Raw genomic sequence first — 12,818 nt, forward strand, 5'->3', positions numbered from 1 at the left:
AAGGGGTGCAAAAACTGTGAGACCACCTGGAAATACTTGCCAGGGAAGGCAATTTCATGAATGAGGTCTTCTAAGCAAATGACACCAAACTTCCCTAAGAAACAGAGCAGAGATTCCTTTATTAAACATCACAACTGCATATAATGAGCACCTCATGCATGTCTGAGCCAGACACTGGTGGATTCTTGGCAAGAGTGGCATGCCTGACAAAGCAAAACTGGAAGGTCCCCAAACTTGTAAAATGTGAGTGTAAGCTAGAATGGAAAACTTACTAAAAATGTAATCTCTTTAAGAAAACAAAGGCAGGGCACAGTGTGTTAGAAGGCAACCAAACCCCTTGACACCAGAATGCAAACAGTGGTCCTGGCTTAAAGAGGGCACCTGATGACACGGCTCTGAGTGTGCAAACACCCTCGGTATTGGTAATAATCTAGTCTTCCAAATTAGAGAGTCCTGAAAGTTGCTTTCAAGCCTTCTGGTCAGGACCTCAATGGCGTTTTCCTGTTCTGGAACACTCCTCACGCTTTCCAAATGTGTTTTGATTTTTCTGTCTTGGCCATGATTGAACTAGTTCTCGGAATCCATCATCAAGATAGCCAAAGTCCCCCCATTTTCTGCCTACCCTCCCTAGGCTGCCACACTCACCCAGGTGCTCCTCAATCACTGTGTTATCTGTAAGCTGGATGGTCTTATTCTTGACCTTGGCCTGTCCACGTTTCAGGATGAGTTCCCGGACAGACTTCAGATTTGGAAACCTACATGGGGTAGAACAAAGTAGAGCTTCAGCTGGGCCCTGGCCCAATGCCATGCAGCTGTGCAGTCATCTGAGGAGGAAAGCTCATTCCAGCTGCCCTATCAGAGCAGGTGAAAATCAAAGGTGGCCTTAGCTATGAAATTAACAGGAATGAGAATTTATGGATATAAATGGTCATGGGGGTGGCGTGGGGGAAGAGATTCTCTCTTAGCTTACAGTGGAGGATTTTGGCCTTATATGTATGATCCTTTGCTCAAGATGCTGCAAAAGCTAGAAATTAGATCCAAAGCTGCTGTGTCTTATTGCATGAGGTTAATGTATTCAGGCATGTCTAGGGCAGATTTCATGGCTACTGTACAGAGGGTGGCTAGGAGTTGCAAATGACTCAACAGCACATAACAACAACATTTTTCCAGAACTTTGCTTCGTATATAAGCAATGATGGAAACTTTACTTAAAGACTGAGAATCTCTCCTCAGCTTTAGCACACAACTGAACAGCTTCCATGCTACCGGTTGGTGACTGCCTTCCAGTTGAGCACGACTCACAGCGACCCCATGAACAAAAGGCCTGAAGCCCCTCTATAACCACAGACTTTTATCAAAGTTCATAGTTTCCAGAGGCATGTTATTTAAGAAGTGGAAGCCACTCTTGCTTCAAACTATGCAGAACATATTAGCAGTACTGATTCTCGACTCATCCTCCACTGGCCCCATGTTTTAAGGTTCTTGGGTCACCAACTGGTTTCTGTTGACTCTATGGCCACCACAAAATCCTCCTTCAAAATCTTTAAGTACAATTTTATGTGAATTCACCAAGTCTTACCCCCAAGTCACATAAGGTTCCACTGTACGCAGCATTTTTAGAGTTAGAGGGGTCACTTTGACAAAGACGCCACTGAAAATCTTCTTCAGGCGGAGTCTTGCAATGGTCCTCCGCACCAGGTGACTCACCCCATTAATCCTGAAGTGAACAACAGCAAAACAGTCAGGATCCATCCAGTCTATGACAATTATGGGACGTGTCCTACTACACTGATTATCCTGAGAGAAAGATACACTGCTCCTTCCAAGAGCTGGTCAGTGAGAGGCAGTAAACAGATGGTTTTCCTGTGATATAAGGCATACCTCGGATGCTAGGATAACAAAGACATGACCTCTGAGAGGGTATCTAAAGGTACATATGTCAAAGAAGTTGAGATTTGCTTCTACCACGGAAGATTTTAAGATTTCTTTCTGACAGTCACTGAAAGCAGACCTGAGTGTGACACTGGAATCAAGAAAATCCAATTTCGAATCCACCAGATACATGTCTAGAGAAGGAGGGGCAATTTCTTCCTGTGCCAGTCAGATCCAATTTGACGGCACACAACAAAGAAAAATAAAAAAATTAAACAAACACAAAAGTTAGAATGTCAAATTTCAACAAAGAGATCCTGAGCAATGGTAGGGAAAAACTCAGACTTCTGGGTTGGGAGATAGAGCAGAAGATCAGAAAGAGGGTGAGTTGTATTTGGCATGTTTGAGTAAGATTCAAAGTGTGAGATACTGAAAATGGCTTTATGCATCCTTCTCATCACTGGCTATGCCCCATTCACCTGGTCTTGTTGAATAAGTGCCTTAAAAAGGTGCTTTGAGGGGAGCTCTGGTGGCCCAGTGGCAATGAGCTGCAACTACAATCCCAGAGGCAAATGGTTCTAATCCACCAGATGCTCTGCCGGTGAAGGAGGGACAATCTCTTCCTGTACCAGTCAGATCTGATTTGATGGTACACTCACACAAAAATAATAAAATAAAATAAAATAAAAAAGAAGAAGAAGAAAGGTGCTTTGATTCCCACATCTTGGGATTTTTCTATTTTTTGCCTGGAAAAACCTGCCCCCTCTCCCCCCAAATGGAAGCTCTCTTCCTATCTTTTAGGTCTCAGTTTCAAGGTCCTACTTCAGTGTGCATCCAGCTCCACCCTCACCCAAAGAATTCCATACTTTATTGCATGTTCAGGCTCCTGAAGCATGAAGGGGGAAACTATGCTTGCTGCTCAACTCCAAATTCTTAAAACAAGCTCCCACCTCATCTCTACATAAAAGGCTCCAATGTTGAATCAAAGGTTCGCTCCAGCCCCAAAGACCTGTTGAGACCCCAGTGTCCTACCTCCGGATGCGCACTGCAAACGCCAAGGAATGTTCATCTGGCATCTTAAAGGCATGAGGCTTCACTTCTAGTCGTCTGAGGCGTACTGTGTCACGCTGCTGTCGCCGTGAATCAATCAGGAATGATTCCAGTCGCTTGAACCTGAGCCCCTTCCCTTTCCTCTGCTACAGAGAAGAGAAAAATCATCACCATTTTCTGCTTCAGTTCCTCTTGAGTCACTATTGACAAGAGCTAACATCCTCCTGTGTTCTGCAAAAGGCTGCAAACAAATATCGTCCATTTTCAGAAAAAGAAAAACTACGAACTTAAGGAGACTCAGAAATGACCGGGCAAGTCCTTGACAAATCAACAAATAAGAAGTTCATTTATTTGCTCTTAAACAATGTTTACCAACAAGCATTTAGAGAACCATTAATCACAAAACAGTAATAAGGGAAAATTTCTGACTCCAAAATATCTATGTAATTTCTCCCAAAACAACAAATACCAAGAGTTTGTGGGTTCTCCTATCACTCAAAAACGAACCTAAAACGTACCAACCGTGTTCCCTCTTCCTTAACATATTCTAGTTCAGTATTTTGCCCACAAAAGGCGTTCAGTGAATAGCTGAAAAGGAGGGCACAAACCATCCAGCTAGTATAATTAAACTGAGGCAAGGATTGTTGTTCAATGCCATCGAGTCACCTCTAGTAGCTCATAGCTATTCTACAAACAAAAGAGCTGAACTAACTCTGCTTCATCCTGTGCCACCCTCCTCATTTCTGATTTACTCAAAGCCACTGTTTCAGTCACTCTGTCAGTCCATCTTGTTGAGAGTCCTCCCCTCTTTCTCTAACCTACCACCTTTTCTCCGTAGCATTACATCTTTTTCTAAGGATGGTCCTTCCAGACAACCAAGTCTCAGGTTAACATGCAGTGTGCTGTGGAGCTGAAAACAATTCAAAGCTGACCATCTAAGCAGGTTTTCAGAGGCAGCAGCACACAAGATTTCCCATCTTTCTGCGGCAGAGAGAGAGCATCTGGTAGATTACAAATTTTAATTCCTTCATCCTGGCTCCCCCACCTTACCTTCTTCTTTTCCAAAAGTGCTTGCTTGGCCTGTGTTGCTTTGAGGGCCTGATAAGCCTTCCTCTTTTTCAGGAGATTTTCTGGAACCAACGGGATTTTTTTTCTTGGCCTGACGGTAAATAAGATCAAGGATAAAAATACTTAAGAAACAAGGCTTTAACAGATTTCCAAATCAACTCAATTACTTTAGGCTTTGTGCTACTGTTTTGTTGTGTATCGTGGAGTCGGAAAGACCCACAGCTGACCCTCCAGAGGATTTTCAAAAAGGGTTAATCAAACAGGAGATTACCCAACATCCTCCCACGGAGAAGCTAGTGGGTTTGACCATCATGTCTTCGAAACTGCAGCACAGCTTATCAGTAGGCCACCAGAGCTCCCTCTGTGCAAATACTATCTTCAAATTCTTAAGAGTTGAGCTCCCATAGCTCCCCCCCCCCCACGAAAACTGGAGTTTGACTCCCACCCTCAAAATGACTCCTTAACATTCAGTCATTCTCGAAGCCTAGGGACTAAGCCTAGTTTTTAGTTACTAGCCTCACTAAAGACAGCTTTAGCAACAGACCATTAGCAACGTTAAGATTCTGACAAAACCTCGTGGGGCTGGGGCAAGGGAAGAAACATCTTCAGGAAAAGTACAGAAGGGGCCAGGTGAAGCCAACTCCACCACACTCCTGTCAGTGTCTTAACAACTTTCTGTTAAGCAACCTTCTTAGAAAAGGAGGGGGGAAGAAACAGGTCCCAAGACAGGAGTCCAGAATGAAGGCTGCATAGTGGAGTGAACTTGGGGGAGGACTATATAAACAATGAAAGAATTTTCCTTTTTTTTTTTTCAAAGAGCAGAGCGAATTGGGGCGAAGGGGTGGGCAGGGAGAAAAGGGCAACAATGAACAAATGGAAATACAAAATCTCTGTAAACTTTTATTAAAATTAATTAAAAAAAACACCACCACACGAACAGGCCTTCACTGCATGGTCTGAGAGGGAGTCAGTCAACTGACTAGGAGCAGAGAAAGTCAGAATGGCGCGCCCGCAATTAAGGGTAGTCCCTTTTTATAGGGGTCTTGGGAAGGAGTAGGGTAGATGGTACTTCTTGAACTCTGAGGCTGTTAATGAACTCTAGTCGGGACTTTCTGATCAGGCCCAGAGACTTATCATGATTTATCGTTTGCTCTGGTCTTTGTCCTGGCTGCCCTTGAAACTATCCGGTTTCTCAAGGAGTTACCAGGCCTGGGGGGCAACTGCTATATTTTTCCTCCAAACCTGAATTGGACGGCGGCCCCTTCGGCCACAAAACCTGGCCTTACGTCTCAACTCTCACGCCAGGAGGGTCCAGTATTTGGAAGGGTGCGAGAGACAGCGCCAAGAGGGGGTAACCCTGGATACGGTGGGCTAACACAGTAAATGGGGTAGATGTGTCGGAGTCAGTGACACTGGCTCAGGAGAGATGACGGTTCAGAAGCAATGTCGCTACGAATCGCAGACAACTCGATGGCACATAACAACCAGCCCCCTTGATCTATCTTTTCCTACAACTTGCAAAAATCACTTTTTGCTACTGAGACACACAGACTACAGATGGCATCGGATGCTCAACACCCCTTTTCCAGAATTTCAAATCCCCAAATACTTACTCTTCCTCCGCCATCTTTCCAACGCTGCGGCTACTGCTCAAGCGCTGCTCTAGCACGTGGGGATAGGAGCCGCTCTATGTTTACATAACCATAGAGACGTAGAGCTCTGGCCGGAACCGCAGAGAAGTCTTCTGATCCCTACCAAAAGTTGCAGAAAACCTCATTCGCCGCTTTCTCTGGTTCACGTTATCTTGAAAATCCAACCCCTTTTGTTTAAGCTACAGTCTCTCAAATCCTGCTGCGCTGCGAAGCACAGCTGTAAACAAGAATACGCTTCCCACCATGACTTACCACTTCCGCTGTAGCGTTGACCCCGCCCCCAGCTCCGAGTGAATTCTTAAAGGGAAACTCCGCAAGATCCTGAGAGGCTCCTCCCTAGACCTGAGGGGCTTGGGTTGACACGTGGGTGGGGGTGATTGTGAGAGATTGAGCGTGAATAAGAGTTGTAGCTTCTGAACTGTTTGTCAGGTTCTTTCATTGTGCCCTTGAGCAAGTTTTTTAACCCTTTCGTTACCTCAGTTTCCTTACAAAATGAGTATAAAAATTAATCTGCCTAATAATGCTAGGATCTACCCAAAGTAAAGGAAGTCAAGAAATCAAAACCCTTGAGCCACAATGAAAGAATTGTTTTAAAGAGAAAAGCAAACTGCTGGGGGAAGAGGTTGGGAGGAAAATGTTTTAACAAAGAATGAATAGAAATCCAAGTTTTATGTAAACTTTCGTTAAAATATCAATTAATTTTTAAAAATCAAAACACGTGTTGTACTGGGAAAATCTGCCTCCAGGGACCTTTACAAGGTGTCAGTTTTAAGACTAAGGTGTGCCTGATCTAATTTATTTATGGCTCTTTCAGTTACTTCCTATGTATTTGAAAGTTGGGACAGTAAGACAAAGCTATGCTTTTGAATTGTGGTGTTGGACAAGAATATATTCCACAGGCTGCCAAAGTAACATGTCTATCTTGGAGCAAGTGCAACTAGGGTTCACCTTAGAAGGAAGGATGGTGAGACTTTCCCGAAGGAGTAAGAAGTCCCTGAAAGATTATCCCAATGCAATATGATTCCCTGACTACTGTTAACAAGGTGCTGATTGTGGACCCAAGATTAAATTATTGACAATTTCTGTCTCTTCTTCATCATTCAATAATTCTATTGGCTGAGTGCTGAGGACTTTTGTTTTCTTGATGTTGAGATATGATCCATATTGAAGTCTTTGATCTTTATATTCTGCAAGAAGTGTTTCAAATCTTCCTCTCATTTTCATCAAGATTATCTCATCTGCAAAAGAGGTTAATGAATGAGAATCTCTGATCCTGATGCCGCATTCTTCTTTATAACGTCCAGCTTCTCAAATGATTTGCTTAGTATACAGATTGATCCGGTATGGAGAAATGATACAGCCCTGACTGACACCTTTCTTGATTTTAAACAATGCAATTTCCCCTTAATTGAACAATAGCTTCTTGGTCTAGATATGTTTTTGTTTGATTGGTTTTTTTGGTAGAAGTATTGCTTTACTGGAGAAACATTTATCCAAATTATGTTATGCTTTTTTAGAAAAGTCCTAACAAGCATTCAAGGAAAAAACACCACCACACACCACCAAACCAACCATAGTTTCCACAGGAAGAAGGGCAAACAAAATGGGGTTATTACCCCAAATGATATGTATTTGTCGGGAGCAAGAACTGAGATCTTGGTTTTGATGCATATTGAATTAAAAACATTTAAAAGCCATTCTTTTTTTTTTAAAGCCATTCTTTTGACCAAGATGAGGAGGGAAAGAAAGCATTATTCAACACTTCAGTTCTCATGCACTGAAGTGCAGAGGTCTGTTGAGTCCACCTTTTCTATTCTTGTACTGCCTGTACTTCCTCTTCTGAGACATATTTACAGCACAGGCATTTATAGAGCTATTCACCTTCTTCCCTTTGTGGAGTTAAAGGAGGTGAACCTCGTTCATTAACTTCATCATTTCTATTTCTTGCTCCATTTTGCCCTCTAAGTTCTCCTCTGGTACCATTCTTTGCTCATCATTCTTTCCCTCATCTCTTCTTTTACTTGACAAGGGGAAAGGTATGCAGATCTCTGTCTTCTGAAACTCTGGGGCAGTTCTACCCTACCCTGTAGGCTACTATCAGTCAGAACCCACCAGGGTTTGTGTTTTTTTTTTTTGTAATAAAACTTCCAGATGTAAGGAACTTAAGAGGCTAGGTTTCAGGTAATGGTTGTTGGCTGTTGGTTGTTGTTGGTGCCAGCAGATGGTGCTAGGAAAGCACTTATTTTCAGAGTCAAAGCAAAAGATAACTATCCAGCAAAAAACTGTTCACTATTTCAGTGTGTTTACTGAGCACAGAACATGTGCTTTGTTATAGAGCAAGATTTCTTTTCCTCTCTCAAAGCGAGATTGTTAATGAAAATGTGGCAGGGCCATTTAAAGCATTTGCAGCTTTGGGGCTGTTACTCTTAAGCCTGGATAGTGGGTTCAAGCGCAGCAGTGATTATGAGGAGGCACAAGACCAGGCAATGTTTTGTTTTGTTGCATGTGTGGCTGCTGGGTTTGAGCCCTTTCAGAGGCTTAACAATAAAGGACTATGGTCTTTTCTTAGGCACATCAGTTGTCCATTATTAAGGATGGTCAAATAAACTATGGAAGATAATACACTTGGCTGGGAGGAAAAGCAAGCAGGATCTTTAAGTCCTGAAAACTGTCATTGATATGTCATTTTTGGTCTACTCAGATCTTTCTCATTTCCTAATGGCACCCCATTTCTCTTGTGGACTGGTCTCTTCCTCATCGTGTACTCTCTTGTGTACTCTCAAATCCCAACTTCCTCTCATCTCCCCAGTGGAAGGGAACACCGAACCCTGGCATTTTGAATCCAGAGCTGTAATGATGGAGGCAATTTTAGACAAGATTTTTAACTACTCTTGTTATGTGACATTGAATTGACTGCAACTTACAGCGATCCTATGAGCAGCAAATCTGAATCCGCTTAAGATTATCCTTGCAGGGCTTTATTTTTGTTATAGATGTATTTTCATGCTAACAATTTTGGAACAGCAGAGAAGAAAATGTTGGTAGTTAATTTTCAGAAATGGACATTTTGTTGTATGCTTTTATGGCGTATGTATTAAATCTCTCGAGGGAATTGGCTTTTCTGTGACAACTTGACTATGTTTTACTCTTTTCAGGGCTAATAGTGTCTATGTGTGTGTTGTTAAGCTGACTCCCGAATCCTTTTTTTTAAAAAAAAAAATTATTTTTTGTGCGTGTACCGTCAAATCAGATCTGACTGGTACAGGAGATTGAGATTCCGAATCCCTTTCTTAACATATACCTGAACTAAGTTATGTTAGCTTTAGCTGATCAATGCCTTTTCAGTAAGGCAAAACCATCAGTCCCAACCCTAAAGATTTCCTCTGAATCCTCCCATCTTCCCCAAACATCTCTGCTGGATCATGACCCTTTTTGTCCTTGACTCTTGTCACCAAGCTTTCCTTTTCACTTCCTCAGGGAGTGACAAGGGGTTATCAGGAAACAGGTGGGAAAGACTGGTATTCAAGCAGCCAGGTAAGTCTGGGATTGGGAAAGAAAATGTGAGTACCATCTTTTGACCCTGATGAAAAAGCACAAAGCAGCAGATGTGGGAAGGGAAAGTGGGGGACAGGAGAGAGGCAGCAGCTTCTTGGTGGTCAAAGGAAGGTTTAGGAATGTTAAAGCAGGACATAAATAATGCAGCAGGCCAAACCCAAACCCTTTCTCAATTATGTCAGAGATAATGGAACTTTCTTCTTCACATTTCTTCTATAGTGTCTCATTTTATAACAAGACAAACCTTCTTAGTTTATAGGCAAAGAAGTCAAGGCTGTGAATTAACTTACAGAAGGTTATCTGATAAGCAGCCAAGAGAGATTTTAAAAGTCATGTCTAGATTCTATAGCCAAAAGCACTTTGTTGTATTACTTTCACTGACCTTCAATTTCATTATGTCCTAAGAGCATAATCAAAGTCTCTTCAAAAGGCCAGGCCCTACAGAAACACCAGTTTGAGCTTTTTAGAAAAGTCTTTGTACTTACAGCAATGAAGATACAGGCCATTGTATTATAGTTTCCACTTTTCTTATCAGTGTGTTCCTATCACTTTATCCAAGACATGGAAATGCAGACTGTAAGACTGTAGCACTTCACTGAGAGGACCTTTAACACCTGGAATCTTTTCTCTGAACTCCATTTTCTAAGTGTATTGTTAGGCATGCCAACTTCTCTTTATAATGTAAGCTCTTTAAGAGCAGAAATTATATTTACTTTATCAGCATATCCCCAATGTCTAGGATCACACCTGTCACCCAGTAAACATTGGGCAGTTAATGTCCTCCAGGTCCAGCTACATCCTTCAGGCACCTGAATCCCAGGGAGGGTAGACAGGGCTGAGGCAGAGTTGGATCTTGCGCCCATGGTGTGAGGCCAGCACAACTAGAGCCCTGCCTTAGTGATCCCCAGTCTGGGGATTTATAGACCACTTCCCTCCCCCTTCACTTCCTGGAGACCAAGGCTCATTTTCCCTCCTTTGCTAAGTGTCCCACCGGTGGGAGCTGTGGGAGGGGGCCGGGTGGTGTAGAGGGGGAAGCTAGAGATGCCAGGGACTAAACTTTCTCAGGGACCAACTTTGTGACTGTTCAGAATGGCCAAATCAATTTACATCATATCACTTCATTTACTGGGCTAATTTTTGATTATCTGGCAAAAAATATATTTAACGAATATTTGAGCTCTTACCTTTTTCTTCCAGGAGAATCAGCCATTCCTAATTGCAAAATCAAGACAATCACAGTTGCACATTTTCCCAAATCTTTGGCTGTATTGCAATGGTTGTTTCATTTTGTAATCTCCAACTAAACATTTCCTAACCATGGATTAACAATATAGTTACTGACTGGTTTCTTTTAACAGTATTTATCCAACATAACAAAATAAACTGCAATTTGTTATACTTTTTTTTTTTTACAAAACATTTTATAAATATTTTTACAAAATGTATACAAAGCAATTTCAAGTGAGACATACTATACAAATGAAGGTATTTAAGCAAATAAAGCCCACACCACACTGACAGTGAGCGACGCGTCCTCTTTAAGTCAAGTCAGTCTGTAAGGCCTCCCTAATCTAACAAGGGCTACTAAATTCTTCAGAGCTAAAATATTTCTTCTTCGTAATTGCCAGTTTAAAATTTGCTTTATCTTAAGGACACCGAAAATCAAATGCTTAATAACAAATTCACACGTTTCCGCAACAACAGAAAGGGGAGAAAAGAAAAAGATAAAAAGGAAAAAGAAAGAAGAAAATGATTTTTGTTACTGAGTACAAGTAATCCTAAAATGTAACTCTGGCTAATGAACCTGAACAACTGAATGTGGCCACGTGAGGCTGAGCTTTCTCACCCTTCACCAGAGGGGGCTCCACATGCGAGTTATGACCATGTGCGCATAACCTAATCACAGGAGTAAAATACATCTTGAAATCTTCATTTTCTCATTATCTAGAATCTTTCCTCCATAAAAAGTGAACTTACATATACAAGGACACAAAAATTTACAAGTTTCATTTTGGTAAATTAGGCTCTCCATTTGCTAGACAAGGATTAGGGCTTAAAAAAACCCTTCAGGTGGTACATCGAAAAGCTAGGTTTGGGGTCGCAGGTAAGGATGGGGACGAGAATGACAAATGTTCATGAAGCTCATCTTTTATCTTAAGAATTCCACTGATTTGCAGTAATTAATGTTTATCAGCAGCAGCCTATGTAAAAGGCTTCCAGGCATAAAGTTCCACAATGAGACAAATTTGATAAGGCGGGACTCATGAATCTTACTAGGAATTAGGGGAACAGGAGACCTATGAGAAGAGCCTTAGAAATCATGGGAGTTCAGGGCAGGGGATTACCCCAGGGCTGCCCAAACAGAAAGTTCCAACTGGCAATACCAACTTATTTTCCTAATATGTTACAATATAGGGGAAAGGGGCAAACCTGCAACTTGGAGATTGGCACAAATAAAGAAAAAGTGGTAACCGTAAAATGATTCCGTTTTTTCAATTTCTCTTGGCCAGAGAGAGGGAGAGACGGTGCCCTGAGACTGTCTGTCTTGCAGGGTCTCTTTCTGTGGTGGGGCAGAGTGGCAGGAAGTTCGGAAGCTGTATTTTTTAGTGATCAGAAACCTTCCTTCCCATTGCAGGCCAGTCTGGAAAAGAAATGCTCAACATGACGACACAAAAGGGAACATCCACATTCTGGAGAGAGCCAGAAGCAGATCCCAGAAACACGTTAGAGGGACCTCCAGTGGGTGTGCCTCCCAAGCCGGAGAAGTGAACATATGCAGAGAGCTAGTGCACGCATTCGAGTGAGCAGGAGCGTGCAAACCCTGTAACCAAGACCTCTGGATTGAAGAGCTCACATACAATGGCGGATGTATGCAGGAGTGCACACCAAATACCATCGTGTTGATGACCCACTGCTAGCAGATAACAGATGCTTACAGGACTCAGAGAAGCAAAGCAAAGTACCAACAGAAATGGAATGACTAGGGGCAGGGGTATGAGAAAGGGGAGAGGGCAAGCTCCCTGAAAAGAAATATAAATAAATTAGGCAACAGGTCGCTCTCCCTAATATAAACAGGGCCCAACACAGACCATGACAGGGTATATCCTTTGGCTGTCCAGGGCATTCCCTGGGTTTCAGGTCCTTCCTTGCACTGGTAGGCTGGCTGGTGACCTTTGGTTTGACTGTGTTTTGGTTGCTGCCAGGGATGACTATTGTTCTTGAACAACAAGAAGCATATACAAGGCCAAAGACCCCTTGAAATTTAAATGGAGAGGAAAAAAAAATTCCTTTTCAAATGAAAGTGCTTTTGATGCTTGGCTATTTGTTGTGGAAGAGGGAAGGGGAAGAGGTAAAATGGAAACAAAACCCAGAAACAAACAAAAATATACCACAGCATCTGTGGAATACAGCCAATTAAAAAAATTGCAAGTCTTTTTATCCCTCCTCAATGGCATATGCTTTTATATATACACAAATGAAAACCCTCAGGGCTCTATCCTGGCCTCTCATTGTACTTACTGGGTCCCAATTGTCTTTACTTCACCTGGTGAAATGATTTCAAAGCATGCTCTTGGGACTAAGAACAGAGCATTTCTTAGAAAGGATGTGTTATGGAGAGGC

The 12,818-nt window shown here is 42.3% G+C and overlaps 1 protein-coding gene across 1 annotated transcript; it reads right to left on the minus strand.

Annotated features, from left to right (window-relative positions):
• Window positions 1-2: 2 nt before the first annotated feature.
• Window positions 3-5,617, minus strand: RPL7L1 (ribosomal protein L7-like 1; the record flags this gene model as incomplete). Its single annotated transcript, XM_006882147.1, has 6 exons — window positions 5,604-5,617; window positions 3,973-4,081; window positions 2,905-3,068; window positions 1,580-1,717; window positions 646-755; window positions 3-94 (listed from the first exon to the last, which is right to left on the minus strand). Coding segments are annotated over exons 1-6 (627 nt in total), but the record flags the coding sequence as incomplete, so codon positions are not given.
• Window positions 5,618-12,818: the final 7,201 nt, after the last annotated feature.

This window comes from Elephantulus edwardii, unplaced genomic scaffold (genome assembly GCF_000299155.1).
Source record: "Elephantulus edwardii isolate Elephantulus edwardi_28Jun2011 unplaced genomic scaffold, EleEdw1.0 scaffold00017, whole genome shotgun sequence".
Lineage (NCBI taxonomy): Eukaryota > Metazoa > Chordata > Mammalia > Macroscelidea > Macroscelididae > Elephantulus > Elephantulus edwardii.